Raw genomic sequence first — 19,647 nt, forward strand, 5'->3', positions numbered from 1 at the left:
AAAAGCAGTCTCACCAGAAGAGTATTACGAATTTTCCTCCCCTGCTTTCTATTCTTTTACTTGGAAGGCTTCTGTTATCCAGCTACAGATGACAGGGGTGGCTGAGGGCACATCGCGGACCATGGACTGTGAAGGGCCAGCAGCCCAACAACCTGCAAACACACATCTAAAACAGTCTTTATCCAGTTTTCTTTCATAAGGACAAACAGACCTGAAAAAATAATGGGATCTATTCGCTAACCAAGGAAGAGCTACAGCAATAATAATAAATCAGATTCTGTCACTAATTACTTTGTGCAATATAGCTTTAGTATACAGGTATTGATTTGAATTTTGGATAGCTTATCTGTATTGCATCCCCAAACCTTTCTGATAGTTGCTAATTTTCATCGATAAAAATCATTGCTTAGATGTCAAGCATACAAGTAAGAGAAAGGAAAGATACTAAAGTACTGGAAGGGAGGATACTAACATACTTATCTATTTGCAAATCCCTGTAGCAATTCAGGTTTCATAAACCTGAAAACTAGCTTTATTTAAGTATAATAGAAATCAATGGCAACGGGCAAACACACATAGTTCTTAGATGATGTGGTGTTGGTTCCTCTTCCATTTCCTTTTGCTTTATCTTCCTGATCTGTCATTTCTAGTGTCGAACTATTTGCCTTCATATCAGTAGTGGATTTATGCGGGTAGAAACCCCACTGGCATCATCACTACATGTGTGTTGATGGCACTGACAGCCACGGAGCCCCAAGCCGATGGTTTCCTGCCACTTCGCAGGCTGCGGGAGAGCTGCGATCCCGGCTGCGCGGTTGGCAAGCCATCGGTGCGGTGACCGAGATAAGGGTGTCTTCGCCCTTGGGAGGGGCGCGGGTGGGGGGGCACGGTAAGCAGCCCCGCCGCGAATTGCGGGGCGAGAGCGGGGCGCGGCTCCGGCGGGGAGCGGCCCCCCCCTAGGGGCCGCCGGGCGGGATGCAGGGTGCGGGATGCAGGGTGCAGGTCCAGCACCACCAGCTCAGCAGCAGGCACGGGTGCTCCTTGGAGCTGCAGTACGGACGGCAAACCAAGAGACGGTCATCTGTTGCGCTGGCTAGCACTAGCTCCGACAGGTGTATGTTTATAAAAACACTGTCCAGGAAATACAGAGGGTTTGCATAGATGTTTCCATGCTAAAGTAGCCCCCCCCATGCCCAGCTCCGGGAGTACAGGGGTGTGCAGGCTGTCATTAGTTCTCCCGAGCCTGGCTCCCACCTGCACTGGGCTGAGAAGATAGGTTTTGAGAAGAAAACCACATGGTTTCATGACCTCGTGAGAGTCACTAGTGTCTGGTCTGGAAGGGATGAGGGGAGCACAGGGGAGGTGATGGGGCTGTCAGGAGGGCTGTGGTCATTAAAACAGCAGCACCTGTGCGGGTCTGGCACCCAGGCTTTGATGTGCCTCCTGAACACGTAGAACACTTCTGAAGAGGCCTGAGTGAGCGGAGACAGAGCAATGAGCGCAACACATCTTGAAATCATCACAGCACGAACAAACTCCTCCCTGCCGGACTGGTACCGAGCACTGGTGCAGCATGTGGGCTCTGTAGCATCCCATGACCCCTGCATGAAACAGCAGCAATAGCATGGGTGAAACAGGACTTTCAGCACACACTGTGCTGCCTGCGTGCGTTTGACTGTACAGGACAAAAACTCACCTTTACTGGGGCAGAGTATTTTCCCCAGACTGTTTTCCGTTGTATCTTCCTTCCCTGGATTCATTCTACAAAGTGACCTACACATAATTCTTCCAAAAACAAGCCTACGAAGTAAGTCTGCCAAGCTCTAAAGCCCATGAATTGATTGCACCTAAAAGCGATCACCGTACCCCTACCTTCCCTAGTGCTGTTCTCTCCTCTCAGATGTGCTGCTTCTTGCCAGGCCTACAGCAGCAATGCACGGCACAGCAGCATCCCCCAGCCAAACAAAAGATGCTGCTTCTCTCTCTGCAAACCTCTGATCCTTGGGCAAGTGTGGTTATTGACTCCACCATGACTGTTACTGCTCTGGCAGGAGCTGTTTTAACAAAGCCGTGGCAAGAGACACCCTCCTGTTTCCACCCTGGCTGTTCAACCTGTTGAGGCCTCGGGAGGTCAGGACCCGGTGAGCCTGCCCGCCTGTGCCCTGTCCAGCTGGACCTGACCACACTGCATCCCACCTGGCCACGCTGTGGGAACTGGGATTGGGAAACTGCCATGGCCTGCGAGCGTGGCAGTGATGCCATTGCATGGAGATGCGCTTGAGCATCACTCCGAGCCCTGCGGCACAGGCAGCTGCCGAAAACGCGCGTTCTCTGCTGAAGCCCGGGCAGGCGAGGGAAGCCTGGGACCGCGCCTCGCCGGCAGCTCCCAGCGCTCCGGCGGCGCGCGTCTGCCCGCGGCCACGGGCTGTCACCGCGCTGGCAGCCGCGGCGAGGGCAGCGGGGCCGGGCCTGGCTGTGCCGCCGCACTCCCCACCCCATCCCCGGGCAGGCGGCGGGGCGGGCGCGGCGGGAGCCGGGAGAGGCTGCCGAGAGAGGCTGCCGGAGCCCGCGGCCGGCGGCGGAGGGGAGGCGGCGGCAGGATGGTGAGCGGCCGGTGGGGCGGCGGGCGGGCGGGCTCGGAGGGCTCCCAGGCTGCGGGGACCCGCGGGGTCAGGCAGGGAGCTCGGGCCTTCCTCCGGCCCCGGGGGGTGCCAGGCTGCCTCGGGAATGGGGGCGGCGGGCGAGTCGGGCGGACAGCTCCCGTCGGGGCCGGACAGACGGACAGCTCCCGTCGGCGACAGACAGACAGACAGACAGCTCCTGCCGTTCTCTCCCGGCCAGAGCGCCCGCCGCTCCAGCCCCCCCTCCCACTTCCCCCCCCCCCAGCCTCCCTCGCCTTGTCGCGGGGGATTTGGACCACGCCGCCCTCAGCCGCCTTTCAGCGGCGCCCCGCAACCCCCAATCCCGCCCCCCGTGTGCGGTTCGTCGGTGCTGACGCAGGCGGCAGGAGCCCGCAGAGCCCAGCTCACCTCTCGGTGCCGCGGGGCCGGCCGGGCGCCTCTGCGTCCTGGTGTGCGGAACAGGAGGGAAGGTGTCGGCCCCGTTGGGCTGGACGCTGGGGCAACGCCGGGACGAAGGCGACGCCGTTTCCCGCCAGGCGCAATGGCTGTCGCACGCTGGTGCCTTCTCCTCCGCCCCGTGAAGCGAGCAGTGGAATCCCGAGCGCGGAACGGCGGCACCGGGGCTGCGCTCTGAGGTCCCTCTATGTCTTTTCCATGCTCCTGTCTTTTTACTTCTGCAGTATGGGTTTATAAACACATGCCTGAAGTCACTGGTGGTGGAAAAGTACGGTGAAGAAACATGGGAAAAACTGAGGTAATGTGTTCCCAACACAGGTACGTGCCGCCAGAAAGCTCCGGAACAGCAGAGCACCGCGGTTCCAACACATTGATCCTCACTGGGCAATGGCAGCCCTTACATATCTCCAGTAATTATGGGGAGTAACTAGCAGGGCAAGAGCAGGAGTTTCTTACCTTGTAACACTTTGTACTCTGCTACTGATTCGTCCCAATTAAGTTTTTCTATCAGATAATTAAGGCTGACATTTAGTCTTACAGACGACTGTGCAACAGACCCCCTGGCTCACTCTGGCAATACTGAGAAGTAATTACACTGGAAAGATGTCATCCTTGATATGAAGTCAGTTTAATTCCAGTACCTTCAGAAAAGCAGCTAAATATATAAACTCTGTTTTTTTTTCTCTGCTTAATGAGCTAAAGATGTACAGATGGTACTTACATGACCACTGAAGTCGGTATAAAAATGCAGAAAGCTTTTGGTCAAGTCTGCAGCCGTGTTGAACAAGAGGCCAGTAGACCAATCTAGGACTCCACTTGCTCTAGGCCTTCCACACCAGTATCTTGCCCTAATCCTTGAAAGAGGATAATACCATAGTGTGACACAGCAGAAATGGAGAGGTGGACACTACGGTTCAGCCATGGTAAACAACACTCTTAAACCCTTATGGGAGGCAGCGTGTTCTAATACAACACCTGAAGGAGGCTAAGGAGTGGGTTAGCAGCAAACAGTGCTTAATGAACACTGGTTGGGTCACCCAAGCGTGTTATGCTCACAGCACTACATTGCCTTCTTTGTTGCAGACTGCAGGCTGGAGTCCAGGATTCTTTCTTGACTTTTGAGGTTTACAAAGATGAGATCACAATGAAGCTCGTCGACAAAGCCTGCAAAATTTTAGGTGTGTGTCACTGTGCCTCACCAATGAGCCATCCTGGGTCAAGCCTGAGACTGCTGCCCAGATTTGAGTCTCCTGTGATATTTGGAATGCCCTCCCTATGCTTCTATTTTCTGCATTCACTCTAAATCCTCCTGGCAGCATTTCAAACACTTCCAAGCCTTTCTTATTCATTAAGGTGTCTCTATTTTGCTAGGCATTCCTGCTGACATGGTTCTGAGGGAGTTTGGAGAATACTTCTTTGAATTTTGTAAACGCTCAGGCTATGACCACATGCTGAGGACACTGGGTGGAAATCTCTATGAGTTCATAGAGAACCTGGATGCATTGCACAGCTACCTGTCACTTTCTTACCAGGCAAGTTGGAGTAGTAATTCCTGAGCAGGTATGGGGGGACGCTGCCAGAGCTTGCAACAGAAGGAACAGCATCTCATAGGTGTGAGCAAATAATGGGATGAGATGCTATAACAGGCTCTCCTACGTTCTGAGACTACTCCAAAATGTTAGGACTTTTCTTAATAGCTTTTTTCCTGAACATTCCTTAACATTAGCTATTATTTAGCTCTTTGGTGCTAATGCACAGTAGATTTCCCCTTACAAATGAACGCATTTAATTTTCTATTTTTCATCTTATTCAGATTACTACTTATTTTACTAAGACATGAGATGCTTTTGCACAAGTGGAATTCACTGGCAAAAGATACTGAAGCTTTGTTTTTGTCTGTTTTTCCTCAGGAGATGAATGCCCCATCTTTTAGAGTAGAAAAGAATGAAGACGGGTCAATGCATTTACATTACTATTCGGATAGAAGAGGTCTGTGTCATATTGTGCCAGGTAATCAGACAGAATACAGATGAGCTGGTAATGCACTGTATAGAGGATGATCCTGTAGTTGCAGGTAAACTTTGCCCTGGTTTCAGAATCTTTTTTCAAATAAGGTCTGGCCATGGAATTGAAGCCTGGTAGGGTTTAGCTACCAGACATCTGCCCTTGGTAATTCCCTGACTGCCTGACCCTTCCTAGCTCCGAGTATTTACAGTATTGGCTTCATCAGTATGTACAGTATGACAACCCAGGCCACAAGTGTGGGTTCTTCCTGTAGAACTCCTGTCCTGGAAGAAAAATTAAAGTTCACACTGTGCATTGTGTCTGACTGCTGACTAGCTCTCGGTAACTCATACTCCTTAGATCACAGCAAAGTACAAATTAGCTGAAGACATCCATCCTGTAATAAATACCTCAGCAGTACATGCAATCTGTAAAACTGCTGTTGAACCCTTCTCAAAACCGAATCCTCTTCTGGCATTCACAGGGATCTCCACAGCTGTGCTCATGCAGGGGTTAAACAGCAGTCAGGCTGTAAGAGGTGATCCTTTCCTTCATGGATGCTGCTGAATTTAGAATTTTATCAAAACTTCCCCCTTTGTCAAAACCCATTTCACATTGCTGTGGAAGCACGGAACTATTGGAAATTCAGACAGAGCTTTTCATGTCCCTGTGCAGTATTTCACCTCACAGCTAAGCAGAAACAGGAGGACTGATTGTACATCTTCATAAAAGACATTTCCTTCCTTTCAAGAAAGAAACATCCTGCAAGAACTGGAATAGATGGTTATGCAGAATCTCTTTAGACCCCGTGCGTTTTGGGGCTTAATGGAATTCATATTTTTGCTATGTATGACTATTTGCACATGTTCTTCTGGTACCCTGCTGAGCTTTTTCTAGTGAAAATAAGCATTTGTCATCAGACAAGGCTAAATAGAAACTATCTATAAAGCTTATCTCCTCATGCACATATTCTTATCATGGCAGTGGTAGTAAGAATGACATAGGTAATAGCAGGTTGATTTCCTCTTCCAGAGTCCTTCGGAAAAGTGGTTTCTGAAACAGTGAAATTCTACTGTGGGGGTGTCTCTAAAAGGGAAAATGGGAAGGGTTTGTTCCTGGCAATGCTTTGTCTTTTGTTTCCCCTTCAGGAATCATTGGTGCAGCAGCCCTGGATTTTTTTAACATTGAGATTTCAATGGAAATAGTCAATCAGACAGAGGAAGAAGAACGAACTGGTAAAAAAGAGCATATTGTTTTTCTTGTCACTCAAAACCCTGTATTTTCATACAAGGAAAGAAATAAATTTTCTTCCTCACCTCAATATCTTGCTGGCTCTGAAAACCAAGCAGAGAACCAACTGAACAGAGAGGTAGGTTAATATTCATTATCACTATATTATTAAAAGATGATTAAAATAAAACCAGCCTTGAATATCCCTTTGGATTTATTTCAACAGGACCTTGAAAGAGCCAAGAATACAATTAGAGACAGAGGAACCTCTGTTTGTCCTGTCAAGAAAAGTCACTGGAAAACAATAAGAGGAATAATTACGTTAGGAAAAGGTGAGCAATCCTTCAGAGGGAAGCTTGTCATCATTCCTGAGTCTCTTCAATACGGAAGTCAGAAAGCCTCCCTATCTCCACCCACCCATCCCTTTTCAAGTTATCATTCATGTTTCCTCTGCGCCTTTTCAAAATGTTTCTAGTTACATTTCTTTTGTTTAGACATTGGTAATCAAAGGGAAATGGCAGATAATAAGCATGCTCAGTAATGACTGATGCTTAAATTGAATATGACCTGTCACTTTTGTCTCTTAAACAGGCTTTTCTCCTGAAAAGTGTTCCTCTATAAAATGTCATTCTGTGGTACATTTGATACTTCCTTCTCGATGAATTTAAAAGAGTGTTTTTTAACTTGGTAGCTGCTACTCCTTTCCAAGGCATCAACTGTAGTAAATTCTGAAAGCCAGATTACACCAGATTACCACTACCAAATATCTACTGCTGATCTCTTTGTATCTTTAGATATTATCTATTTATTATATATATGTTTACATATGTTTATAAAAGGGAAGGTTTTTGCCGTTAAAATCTTTCTATTCCTCAAGAGGAATGAGAATCCAGCTCAGTATCCAAGCTGTCTGGATTCTCTGAGAAGTGACAAATCAACACTGATACCACCTGGTGCAGTGCCACGTGCATTGCGGGAGCAGATACAGAATCACAGAATCACAGAATTATTAAGGTTGGAAAAGACCTAAAAGATCATCCAGTCCAACCATTCACCTACGTGGAGTGGAGTAAGAAATTAATATATGTTCAAAATAATATTTTAGACTAGCATTATTACTTAAAGAAATCAAATCCTTTAACAATAGATGCAAGAGTTACTGAAAGCCAGACGTTGGGAGATGAAAAACCTGCATTGACTTCCCCTGGCGCAGTAAGAGGTCTAAAAATTGGGTCCTAAATTTGTAATCTTTTTCACCAGTCTCCTAAGTGACTTGAGCATTTGTTATCAAGCAGAATTAACTGTCATAGCTGCCTTCTGAAGAGAAGAGATGACCTGAAATCATCACCCTTTTGATTACTGTCGGTTACAGTATAAACTGTGATCGAAGGCTTTGAGTGCTTCAGTCAGATGAGCACTTTTTTTTCCTGCTTTACCCATTTTACAAAAATATCTGTCCACCAGCAAGCATAATCTCTTCTGCAGATTTGTGAGCACTTGGGAAAAAAAAAACCCAACTCCCTCAGGTTAAGTAAACCAGAAACCAAACAGTAATTTGGTCTCTGTGCTACGTACTAGAGTTCTCTGTATATAGGAGACTGAAACACAGGTCACACTGAGTTTATCCTCCGTAAGTGTTCCTTGGTAGCAGGCAAAGTATATTAAATCCACTTCTGTTACACTTTTGTGGGACATAGCTGTGTTATATTGCAGATATAGATATGTGTATATACAGCTGCCAATTCATAGAGCAGAAGCATCTACAGTTCATCTGTGGTTACTGTTTCTGCATAATTTCGTGCACCTAATGCTCTGTGCTGTTTGTGTGGTTAATTTTTAAGCTCTCAGCTAACTCAGATTAGTTGCTAATCATCTGTATGCTAAACTGAGGAGTATTTAGCACAGATGCATGCACATTTTGGGATCCACACACTGTTTATTCTGTCTTCACTTGTTATGACATAGGGTCCTGTCTCACCAAGTGCTAAAAAGTAACACTGACTGTTTTTGTGAGCCTTAACACGCTTAAAAACTACACATGTATCTTGCCACAGGTAAACTCCTGAGAGGATTTGATCCTGTTTACCCCAAGAGTCTCTGGATTGACACAAAAACGTTTTGCAATGGACTTCCTTTTCATATGGTTTTTGATAAAGAGGTAGGACAAGCATGTGGTAAGGGCATTTGGTTTGCATAAACCATATAGCAATTTTCTTCTGCTTTGACTGTCCCACACTTGACAGCTGTGTGCTGTGCATGCAGAGCATGCTCATTTGCAGCATTTACTGAAGTGCTCCGTACAGGAACGTGCAATAAAAGTCACTCAGAACGACTGGATCTGGATCATTTCAGGTAGGAATCTCCTCTGAGCAAATTGAGACTATCACGCCTGAAACTGCTCCAGATACATCAACAAGGTTTATTGCAGCACTTCAACTGTTAGCAAACTCAGAACTGGGATTTCTGAGGTTTCTGGCCACCCTCCTGTCCTGGGATGTGCCAAAGACACAATCCATCCTTTACAGTAGCTCTGTACTGATAGCTAGTCACCTTCCCCTCCCAGTTACCCAGCTTTTGCAAGGCTTTGCTGGCAGCTGAGGCGCTATGTGCTTCCTGAGTCTACTCCTACATGCTTGTGCTGGGAAAACCCAGATACCTACTAATTTGGGCAGCACACAACCCCATCTAGCAGCAACTGGATACCAAAGTCTCCTCATCTTCCAGGGAGATCTGAGAACCCTCTCCTGTGCACACACACTCTGCAGCAATGAACTTGGCTTTCCCTTCGCAGAGACTGCTCTGTGGCTGGTTTCCAACTGGTCTGGGTTCCCACCAAGATACAGTTCCTCTTGCTCCCAATTGCTAGCTTTAGACAGGAGCAAAGAAAGGAGAAGCTGAGCATGGGCTGGTAGAAGAAAGCTGAATGGCTGCTCAGGGAATGTGTTTTGGCTTCACACTGATAGAGATTCCAGAGCACATCATCTGCCTTGTGCCACTGTCCACATTAGCTGAAGTCCAGAGCTTTAAACCTTCCAGGACATCCAGTCAGCGTGATTCGATAAAATTACTAGTGTGGAAAAAGAGCAAGTCCTGCACCTATTATTGGCAGCTAGGTCAGAGCTTCAGTAACTGATTACAAGCAGTGAAGGCATGGTGGAGATTTCTGCAGGGGTTAAGAGCTCATATTAAGATAAAAGGGAATGAGTAAACCTTCACAGATCAATGATTAAGAGAAGGTAACCCATGGCATCTGTGTAAAAGATGAATATTTGCCAAGAGGTTTTATGTCACAGTTATTTCTCTGTGGAATGCAGGACACGGTCTGCTATCTAATTTTCTCTTGCAGCTATCTGTAAGGCTGTTTGTTAGGCCTACACAAATGCAAGCAAGGACAGTAGCTGATAGCTTTGTTCTGTGTTTAACAATTGATAGGGAAGAGCATTTGGATAACAACATTCCTGTCTGGGGGCTTCATCTTGCTACAAAGGACGTTCATGCAGAGCTTTGCAGCGATACGCTAATAAGAAAGAAAGTTTGCTCAGAAATAAGCTGTGTAGTATAGCAACTCTAGGCGTGTGTATGTGTATAAATAGTGATCAGCTATAGCTTGGCCTGAACCCAAGCAGGATGTGATTTGTAACACGTTGTCCATATTTTCTTTTGAAGCTCAGAGTGAAGCAAGCTGGGGTGAGCATTCAAAAGATTGTACCAGGCCTTCAGACCATGGGCATCTGCTTGGATCAGTATTTCAGTATCGTTCACCCAGAAGTACCCTTCACCATCTCTAGCATTCAGAAATTCATCAACAGCCAATTTGTTTTCCAGACTAGGAGAGAGATGATGCCAGAGTCATGGAAACAACGGCCAATGCTAGAGCTGAGAGGTACTTCGCTGTTTTCAATAGCATAAGTGTTTGTATTAAATTGGGAATTATGCTGGAGTTGAACTAATGCCTTTCTGTGGACTTCTGGTTTCACTTAAGTCCTATGAACAACCTTGTCTTTGTACAGTGAGGAGAGGATTCGATGGTTCTGTTTAGAGAAAAGGTCCTTTGTGGTGCTTCCTAGGGAGCTCCACACATTTCCCTAGCACCCCCACATAAAAGGCAGCTCTCCTCTTTGCCTGTGTCCTTTCTAAAGAGTCTGCATTCATCCTTTGCTGTACTCCAGGGGTGTGAACTGCCCCACCAAAGCCTCTCTGATCCTGATGGCATGACTTGAGTGCCCTGAAAGTGCACACAGATCTCTGGCTCCTCCCGTTTTCCATGCTGTGCAGACTTGTGTACAGGCACCTCTGAGAGGTGCCCAGTCATGCCATTCCCTAGAAAGTACAAGGGTTTCCCTCAAGAAGGCACCCTGGGTGTTCTTTGCAGAAGTTAGGACCAAGTATATAATGTAAAGCATTATTCTGGGGTGATCCCAGCAACGTTATTGTGTTTTCACTCTTGGTTTTTGTTGGGATTCCATGCCAGCTGCCCTGTTAATCTGCCCAGCCCTCAGCTACAGGCTTCCTCCTCACTGGGGACCTGTGGAAGGGACACAGCGCCAGCCCTCAGAGCCAGCATCAGCTCCTGGAGCCACTGGGCTTGGCATGGGGACGCCCTGAGCTGTGCAGAAGTAACTCTCCGGGCCTTACTTCCCCATAGCTCTACACATCAGCCTGCACACCCCACACACAATCACTTTGCCCTACTGAGAGTTTTCTGTGCCAAAGAAGTTACCACTATGCCTGTGGAACAGCATTTCAAACCCCGGGGCCCAGCACAGGCAGCGGCGGTTCCCGGGCCTGGGCCTGCACCCTTGGCACGTACAGACAGTAACAGAACAGGGCGAGCACTTGTTCCCACAGTAATACCCCACAAACACAGCTCCTGCCTTCCCAGGCAAGGGGCAGGAACGGGCAGGGTACACAGTGAGCTTAGAGACGAAGTCCCAGGGACACTGCTACAGCTGGAGGAGAGAAATGGCTTCCCCCAAGGCTCCCTGCGTTTTGATTCCTAAGATGTGAATATATGATTCATTCTGAATTTATGCCTTTGAGGGGAGTTATTTGCTATTGGCTGGGTCTCAGATGTGGATAAAAATAGATCAGTTAGCTGTGCTTTTATTTTCTGTAGCTGCATTTTGATATTCTGATCTGTGTCTTCACATCCCCCTGCAATGTTACATAAGAGCTTACCAGTTAAAAGCCTTCTGGCAAAAAAAAATATATATATATTCTTTCCTTTATTTTAACTGAGAGGAATGAGGATAGAATGATTCTGTTTTGTGTAATTAACTGTAATGACATTTGGTTTAAGTGTTCTGTGACCCCAATTTTGTTTCTCTGAACTATATAATATGACCTAATTTTCCCTTCTCTCCTTTCACCTTTACATAATGAGTGTCAAGTCTGCTATTCCTGAGACTCAGAAAAAATTAAGAGTTTAGGGAGACCTTGAAAAAGTACTTACCCAAACAAGGAACCTAAACTCGTCACAGGTACAATTTTACTTCCTCTTATGCTGTCAGGGTGAATTCACACGGTACCTCTGGTGTTCCAATCCTGTTAGTTTTCAAGCTGTTTACCCAGTCACCCTGAGGATGGGGTGTGAGGGAAAGGAAGAAATAGCAAGTCCAAGATTGCTGTTCAGAAACCAAGGATACTTATGAAGCAAAACAAAAATAATGACAATAACAAAAATAACAATAATTCTTCAAACCCATAACCAAATATCTCAAAGAAAATGAAAACTCAATCCCCTGCCAAAAAATCCCTTCTACCATTCAGACATCACTGTATCTGCTTATTTAGATGATCGTAGTGACTGAAAGCTCTGGCTTCCAGGAAGGGAGGCTCCTGTGGCTTTCCTGGGGCCACATACCACCCACTGTGAAATTAAGCTCTAAATGTTTCACCTAATTACTGAGAGTCTCGGTGCCCCTGTGCATGATGCTGACTGACTGACTGTCTCCAGCAGCAGCAGAGGAGATGTTGTGAGCACTGGGGTTCTCTGTGAAGGGGAGGGACCTGCAGCACGGTTGGGCTCTGCCTGGCAGTTGCAGTGAGCGAGTGACTGCTTTCTGGGTCCCAAGTCTTTTCTACGTGCCTCCTGTACCTCCCCCAAACAAGTGTACTCCAATCCCAGGAAACAGAGTAATTCTTGTGATGACCCAGACCCTGCAAAAAGCCACTGTCCTTAGAGGTCATCCCCTAAAAGTAACATCAGTGGTACCAAACATCATGTGGAAGTCCAAGCTGCTGAAAACTCTTACTGACATTTGTTTCAAACAGGCCAGATGATCTGGATGGAGCCCCTACAGTGCATGCTGTATCTCTGCTCACCTTTGCTTCGCACTTTGCATGAACTGGAGGAGCGACAGATGCACATTGCAGACATTGCACCTCACGATGTGACCAGGGATTTGATTCTTCTCAATCAGCAGCGACTGGCAGAGATGGAGCTCTCTAACCAGCTGGAGAGGAAGAAGGAAGAACTGCGGATACTGTCGAAGCACCTGGAGGAAGAGAAGAAAAAGACTGAAGCTCTGCTCTATGCCATGCTGCCTCAGCACGTGGCCAACCAGCTGAAAGAGGGGAAGCGAGTTGAGGCAGGTGAATGAACGGAATGTGTTCATGATGCGGTATTTGTGTGCCAAGGGATGGTGATAGTGAGACCAGGGTGCTGGCACAGCCCCACTGCCAGTGTCATGGAGTACATTTTCTACTCCATGATATTCATGGGAAGGAGGCCCACCACAGACCCTTAGTCTCACTGATAATAAAAATAAGACAATTCTTTCAAACAAAGCTTTGGAATGTATTTGCCAAAATTGTTCCTGAGGAGGTAAAAGGCATTAGCAGCTGTCCATTCAGGGAACAACAACAACAACAAAAAATGCAGTGTTCTAACAGTAACTGGAGATTTTGTTTTTAACATGGTCATACAGGGAAATAAGGGGTCAAAAATGAAAGGAATAAAGAAAGTGGCCATTCCTAGAAAATTATTTTAGTTTCTGTATGCTACCTATAAACCTAGAATCACCATGATTCCTGGTGCTGTTAAAGTAAGAAAATGCTTGAGTTCCTTTTAGTAAGCAGAGATACGAAGTTAGGGGTAAAGAGCTGAGTATATCCTGAATATGGCTGGACAAAAAGGATGTATTCAGATATCTGGAATGTTTGAGATGTGTGATAATTCTCATACTCTTACACTGACATCAGCACCTGTATGTGACCAGTACAACTGATAGGCCGTATGTCCCAAAAGAACAGCAAGAAACTACTCTTTGCAAACAGGTCTCAAACAGACGTTGTGGTGGTTCAGCCATCACAAGTACTTACTACCGGTCTTTCTGCTCACAGGAGAGTTCAAGGAGTGCACTATACTGTTCAGTGACGTTGTGACCTTCACCAACATTTGTGCCCAATGTGAGCCAATTCAGATAGTTCTCATGTTAAATTCCATGTACCTGCGGTTCGACAGACTCACCACGGTGCACGATGTGTACAAGGTATGTACTGATGGGTACGGCTTAGAATAGTCTGGGAAAAGGTTTTGTTGTTGTTGCTGTTTGCATTTTTCATTTTCAAACACACTTAAACCCTCTTTTCCCCCAGCGTGGTTTTTGATAAACCATCATGTACTTGTAGTGGCCACACAGTGATGCTAAAATACAGGCAGAGGTATCACTGTGTTTGAACTTTTCAGACAGGAATGCAATGTCTACCATGGGTTAGAGTCTCTCCATGATGTTAACACCAGAATGGTGGTTCTTTCACATGTCTCTTTGTCTCCCTCCTCTCTCAAATACCTACCAAATATGACAGGGTATCCTGGTTTATGGATCAGTTTGCATAATTTTTCTGGTTCTTTTTTTTCCAACCTGTTCTAAATATGATACTATGTCATTAAGTGTCTCCTTTGGTGACATGAAATAACATTAAAACCAATGCCCAGATGATACCTAGGCTTTTGCTTCATGGAGATCTTAGGCAACAGTACAGATCTCCTGCTGACCCAGAAGAGCATTGATTAGATCTTGACTTGTCTCCAAACCACGTTAGAAGGATCAGAGCCTTGGCTGACATACTGTAACAGCATTATTAACAGCTCTAGAGCTACCCAGATTTGATGAGCTGAAGAGCAAGTCCTAAGTTTCTGTCTGTCCCCATCACATTAAATATTTAGGAAGGCAGAAATAGTAAAGGGTGAAATCCAAATCTCATTCATTCATTGCTCAGGCAATGCAGTTCATCCCACAATAAATTGTACTGGGAAATGTGAAGCATTTCTGCCTCGGCGAGGAAACGGTATTCAATAATTGAAGCATCCAGGATATGGCCCACAGGTTTTAGGATAAATTAGCATCATAGTCTATCTAAATCATCCATCATAAGTAAATTATCTGTCACAATAATAATTTTCTTTTTGATGCCTGTGTATGAGTCCTATTAATATTGAAGGAGGTTACCAGGGTACAGAGAGGGAGGATGAGATTACTATTTCGGGGAGTTGAGAAGGAACTGAAATATTGAAATTGATCAAAGAAACGTGTCCCAAGCTTATAAACATCTGAAGTTATGAATAAATCTTGTTAAAGTAAATCTCCTACCATGGCCAGAATATAATTAGGGTATCTGTTTGCATCAGGAGCTTTGTACAGTTGTTGTTAAGAGATCCAGTTAGTCTGATTTAAACTGTTCTCTTGTTTACCATGCTAAATGTAACAATGAAGTCTCACAGAGGCAGTTTGGAACATTTCCTTACCTTGTAAGACTTTCACGGTGCATTCTCTGTTTCAAACTGCCTGATTCTGTTCCCAGCAAAATCCCTGGTAAAGGAACAGCCCCCAAAGTATTTCTGAGGTGCCTTACCATGCTCTGGATGCCTAAAGGAGGACAAATCCTTCAGTATTTGTCTCATAGGCTGCAGCATGTTGTGGGAAAACATCTGGTGGTTGGGAAGGATATTCCCATTTTCTGACATCTTGGAGACTGAGGGTTTCTTAATATTGTGTGAACCCCTTAATACTAACCACCAGCGAACAGACACCCTTGCTTTGGTGTGAATTTAAAAAAAAAAACCAAAGAAAAGAAATTTCCTTTAAAAAAAGAAATAAGCTTTTAATTGTGAATTAGAGCTAATTAACAGCATTAAGCTGTCAGATAACCTCCTGGTTCAAGAGACTGTGCCTGGGGACAGCTCTTTGCATATAGGTCTGCCCTGGGTAAGAGGAAAGCAAAAAAGTCTGGCACTTTCACAGCATCCCCTACTCCTCAGGGTCTCTCACACTGGTATCTAAAATGGGTCAAGTAAGCAGGGACAGAATGCATTGACATTTTTAGTGTGGAGTCTAGGAAAGGATGCCCATCTCACAGGAACTCATTCTCCAGCATGAGCTTAGTGATTGAAACATCCTTTAGGAGGAGAGGCGAGTTGGCACACGTAAGAGCCTCAGACAGCAAAGCACCAGGCTGAGCAAGATTTATGGCATGTTCATAGGCTTGTCTCTCTCAATTAAAGGTGGAGACGATTGGAGATGCCTATATGGTCGTAGGTGGGGTCCCTGTGCCTGTACCCACTCATGCTGAGCGAGTTGCTAACTTTGCCTTGGGGATGATAATAGCAGCAAAAGGAGTGCAGAACCCAGTTTCTGGAAATCCTATCCAAGTAAGTTGTTAACAGAAAGATGTATATGTGTCTGCTTCTTGAGATGGGCTTCTGGTCACTGTATTGCACCAGGACATCAAAGAGCTTCTTCTGTGACCTTGGGCACAGCCCACATGGGTACATTTTCCATGAAGAGCCTCTGTGGATATTCGGTGTTTTACTGGTGTCCTTGTTGTGTTAGAATGAACTTTTAGGTGGCTGGTTAGCACTAAGAAAGATGTAAAGTAACAAGTGACATTTCTGGGGGGTGTTTTATGTCTTTGTAAAGATTAGAGTTGGGATCCATACAGGTCCTGTCTTGGCTGGAGTTGTTGGAGAAAAGATGCCTCGCTATTGCTTGTTTGGAGACACGGTGAATATAGCTTCCCGGATGGAGAGTCACGGTGTCCCAAGTAAAATTCATCTCAGCTCCAGTGCCTATCAGTGAGTAACTGTGATGGAAACTTTGCCTGTTAAAAGCCGTGCTAAAGAACAGTGCTTTGGCAGCTGCAGCTTTCAATGTAGAAGATGCTCTCTTCAGTTGCTGATTTGTGAAGCTTACTTACAAAGAAAAACCACAGCTTGCAAAGAGCTTCATTTGTTCTAATGATTTCAAATGCATTTGTATGTGCAGACAGAGATTTGAGAGTCTTTATCTGAGAGACCAAAATATGGGGGAAAAAATTGTGATAGCTTATTTAGAAGCACTGACAGAGGGATGTAGCTGCTAGAAAAACAGTCAGAACATTTAATTTTACATGCTGCATAACAAAAGCTTTAAAATCCCTCTAGCTGAGCACAACTGTTTGTGGTGAAGCAGTTTTATGCAGACTTACTAAGGATTAACTGCATAAACTGCTATCCCATTCATGCAGTAAGTCATTTACTTTCCCAAAACTCACGTCACTAAAAATGAAATACTGTATTTCCAAGAATTTTATGTATGCATAAAATACGTATGCAAGAGATGGAAGTGAAGACAAGCTACAGAGAGGCACAAAACCATTGTCTGGGCACATAGTTATGACACCAAGAGTGTCAGAGCTCAGCTAGCATCGCCATGGGCAAGGAAGGTTCAAAGGCAGCAAGAGGAGCTTCTGCTGCATTAGCAGAAAAGTATAAATGGAAACGTGGACTTGCTATGGGAGGTGATCCAGGGACAGTGCCCTGAGTAAAGGCTGCATTACTCAAGGCCTCTCTTGCTTCAGTCTGCACTGACCAGGTCTTGAGGGTCCCTGAAACTAGAGTCAGGATTCGGGGAGCAGGTGAAGTATTGGTATTGTAAGAGGATCAGATCAGGATCTTTTGAGAAATCTCAGTCTGTAGACGTGTGCTGGAGCAGAGGGGGTGCCTCCAAAAGTAATGAGAGGACTGAGTGATGGCATTACAGTGTTGCTAATTGTCATAAAGATCAGTGCTGTAGCAACTGAAGATAGCCAGATGGTACATCTATATTGAAAAACAGCAAGGAGGATGGGCTGAGGAACTAGAGGCTGGTCACCCTCATGTCAGCACCAGTGAAAATCAAGTCTTCTTGGAAGCCGCTTTTTGGACACATGAAGCTGGCAACTGGGAATAGTCTGTCTGGATTTATCAGGAGTCAGTCATGCCTGACAACCCTGATTGCTTTCTCTGATGAAATGACTGGAGATCTGTCTAACCAATATTGGCTGCCTCAGTTCTTAATTTCTGTTTACTGGTCAATAAGAACCCTCCACCACACTGAAGTATTTGACTATGTGATCCATTGATTTTTGATCAGGCTCTATGTGTAAAGCTATAAAAACACAGCAGGCTTGAAACAAACCCTTGGTTGTTCACAGATCAATACTGTTTTTCCCAGACCCTTGTGATTCGATGACTTAGATTACAATAGCTCTTCTAAAATGTCAGGGTTGGTATTGCTAATTTTGGATGTTCATGTGTTGTTTTGCTTCTGATATTTCAGATGCCTAAAATACAAGAATTTTGAGATGACCGAAAGAGGAGAAATAGAAGTAAAAGGCAAAGGGAAGATGCACACATACTTCCTCATTAGAAATAAAACTGCAACTGAGAATGAGATTATGGGAAGGCCAATGAAAGACCTAGATTCTAGCCATGAATCTGTACAGTCTTTTCAAGAAGGCAGGAGTGAAACAATACGAACTTGTCATCTGTCAGGTGGAGTCAACTTGACATATCTTTCCCTCCTTGAACAAATTAACATAAATACAACTGAATTAGGTATCTTTTTGTCTTCTCCTTTCAGCTACTGACACTCAGCCAGAGAAGGACCAAGCCCCAGCTGTTGCAATGAGGTATATTGATGGCCCTGCAGATGCACAAAACAGCCCCAAAAGAAGAAATCAAGCAAAAATTGCAGATTTAACAGGTAGTTATTTGGTTATCACCTAGCAAAGACAACAGAACTAGGGAGTAACTGAAGGTTACATTTGCAGTGTCATTATATTCCTCTTCTGAATAACTACTCAGGTTTTACTCACACTAGAAATTCATGCCAACGTATCTGTGGTGGTAGAACCAACCATTCTACACACTGTTTAGAGCCAAAAAAATTCACCTTCAGAGCAATCCCAGGTGTTACTTGTGCACTAGGGAGAAAGAAGCTGACATAGCTGTCAAACCCCAGAGTCCTTCTGGCAGTGCAAACAGAACAAAGACGTGTTAAACAGCTCTTCACATGGACAGACCCAGCTGTTCATGTACACATCTTCTCCTAGAAAAGCTTTCGGTGTTTGTAGTCATGGGAAAGCCCTTATCAACTCAAGCCTGAGAGAATGAGAGACCTCACTGGCTATGCAGCCTGGCAGTCCTCAGGCCAGTCTCCTGCAGGAGTCAGGAGGGTTTATTGTGATGTCTATGTTCTGTGACCAAAGTTCATGCTCCTTTGAAGTAGCTGATACTGAAAGAGAGAGAATGTATTTCACGCCATAACAGTCTGATCTAACGCAGCAAGTCTCCTAATTCTGTTTAGATGTTTTGGGGATTTTATACAGACTAAATATGTTGTCACTGATTACTAGACAGTATTTTACTCCCTTCCCTCCCACCTGCTTAGACATGCTAGTTAATGTAGTGCGTGGTGTGCTGACAAACAGAAACCTCTATGGTCATTAAAAACTCACGCTGAAGGAGTGTTTCCTTTCAGGCAAAACTTATGATTCCAAAAGCGATGGGAGTCTCCATGGCAACCAGCATGCAGATGATGGTCCTTGTCCTCCAAACCAGAGAAGGGTCAAACCTGCTACTGAAGAGCCACAGATTAGAAACATTCGCTCTAATTTTTGCACTTTACTCTGAGTTTCTTAGTTTCTACATTAAACAGCAATTTTATTATGATTTAATGCATTTTGCTGTTGTGAGACTGATTTTGTACATGAAGTACCACATGATTTTGTAAAAAAAAAAAAAAAAAAGACATTTCATCACAGTTTTCAGCAAAAGAAAACAATGGAGGATTTTTGTTTTTTAAATCAATCTCCACATGCCATACAATACTCCCACTGGAGAAGGAAACCGCCACATGAGGCTCTGAAGACAAATTTTTCAGCCACTGCCATGTCTCTGAATGTCTGTATGTAAAAATCCCTTTTTGGTACCTCATGCGGCAATTGAGAAAGAGGTGACTCATCCATCTAGAAACAGTCCTACTCAGACGAGCACTTGCCATAACAGAAACACTCCCTGAAGTGACCATCTGTC

The 19,647-nt window shown here is 45.2% G+C and overlaps 1 protein-coding gene across 1 annotated transcript; it reads left to right on the forward strand.

The window, feature by feature from the left end:
• Positions 1 to 2,255: 2,255 nt before the first annotated feature.
• On the forward strand, positions 2,256 to 19,245 carry LOC311194450 (guanylate cyclase soluble subunit beta-2-like; the record flags this gene model as incomplete). The annotated part of the gene is given in 23 exon segments (XM_084267556.1): positions 2,256 to 2,292; positions 2,295 to 2,335; positions 2,339 to 2,375; positions 2,378 to 2,427; positions 2,429 to 2,447; positions 2,450 to 2,484; positions 2,486 to 2,547; positions 2,549 to 2,603; positions 3,302 to 3,375; positions 4,161 to 4,255; positions 4,449 to 4,609; positions 4,988 to 5,087; positions 6,230 to 6,450; positions 6,538 to 6,643; positions 8,366 to 8,469; positions 9,978 to 10,194; positions 12,585 to 12,905; positions 13,656 to 13,804; positions 15,817 to 15,963; positions 16,232 to 16,386; positions 17,891 to 18,105; positions 18,194 to 18,316; positions 19,094 to 19,245. Coding segments are annotated over 23 exon segments (2,676 nt in total).
• Positions 19,246 to 19,647: the final 402 nt, after the last annotated feature.

The sequence above is a fragment of the Gallinula chloropus genome (assembly GCF_964237585.1).
Source record: "Gallinula chloropus genome assembly, chromosome: 8".
Lineage (NCBI taxonomy): Eukaryota > Metazoa > Chordata > Aves > Gruiformes > Rallidae > Gallinula > Gallinula chloropus.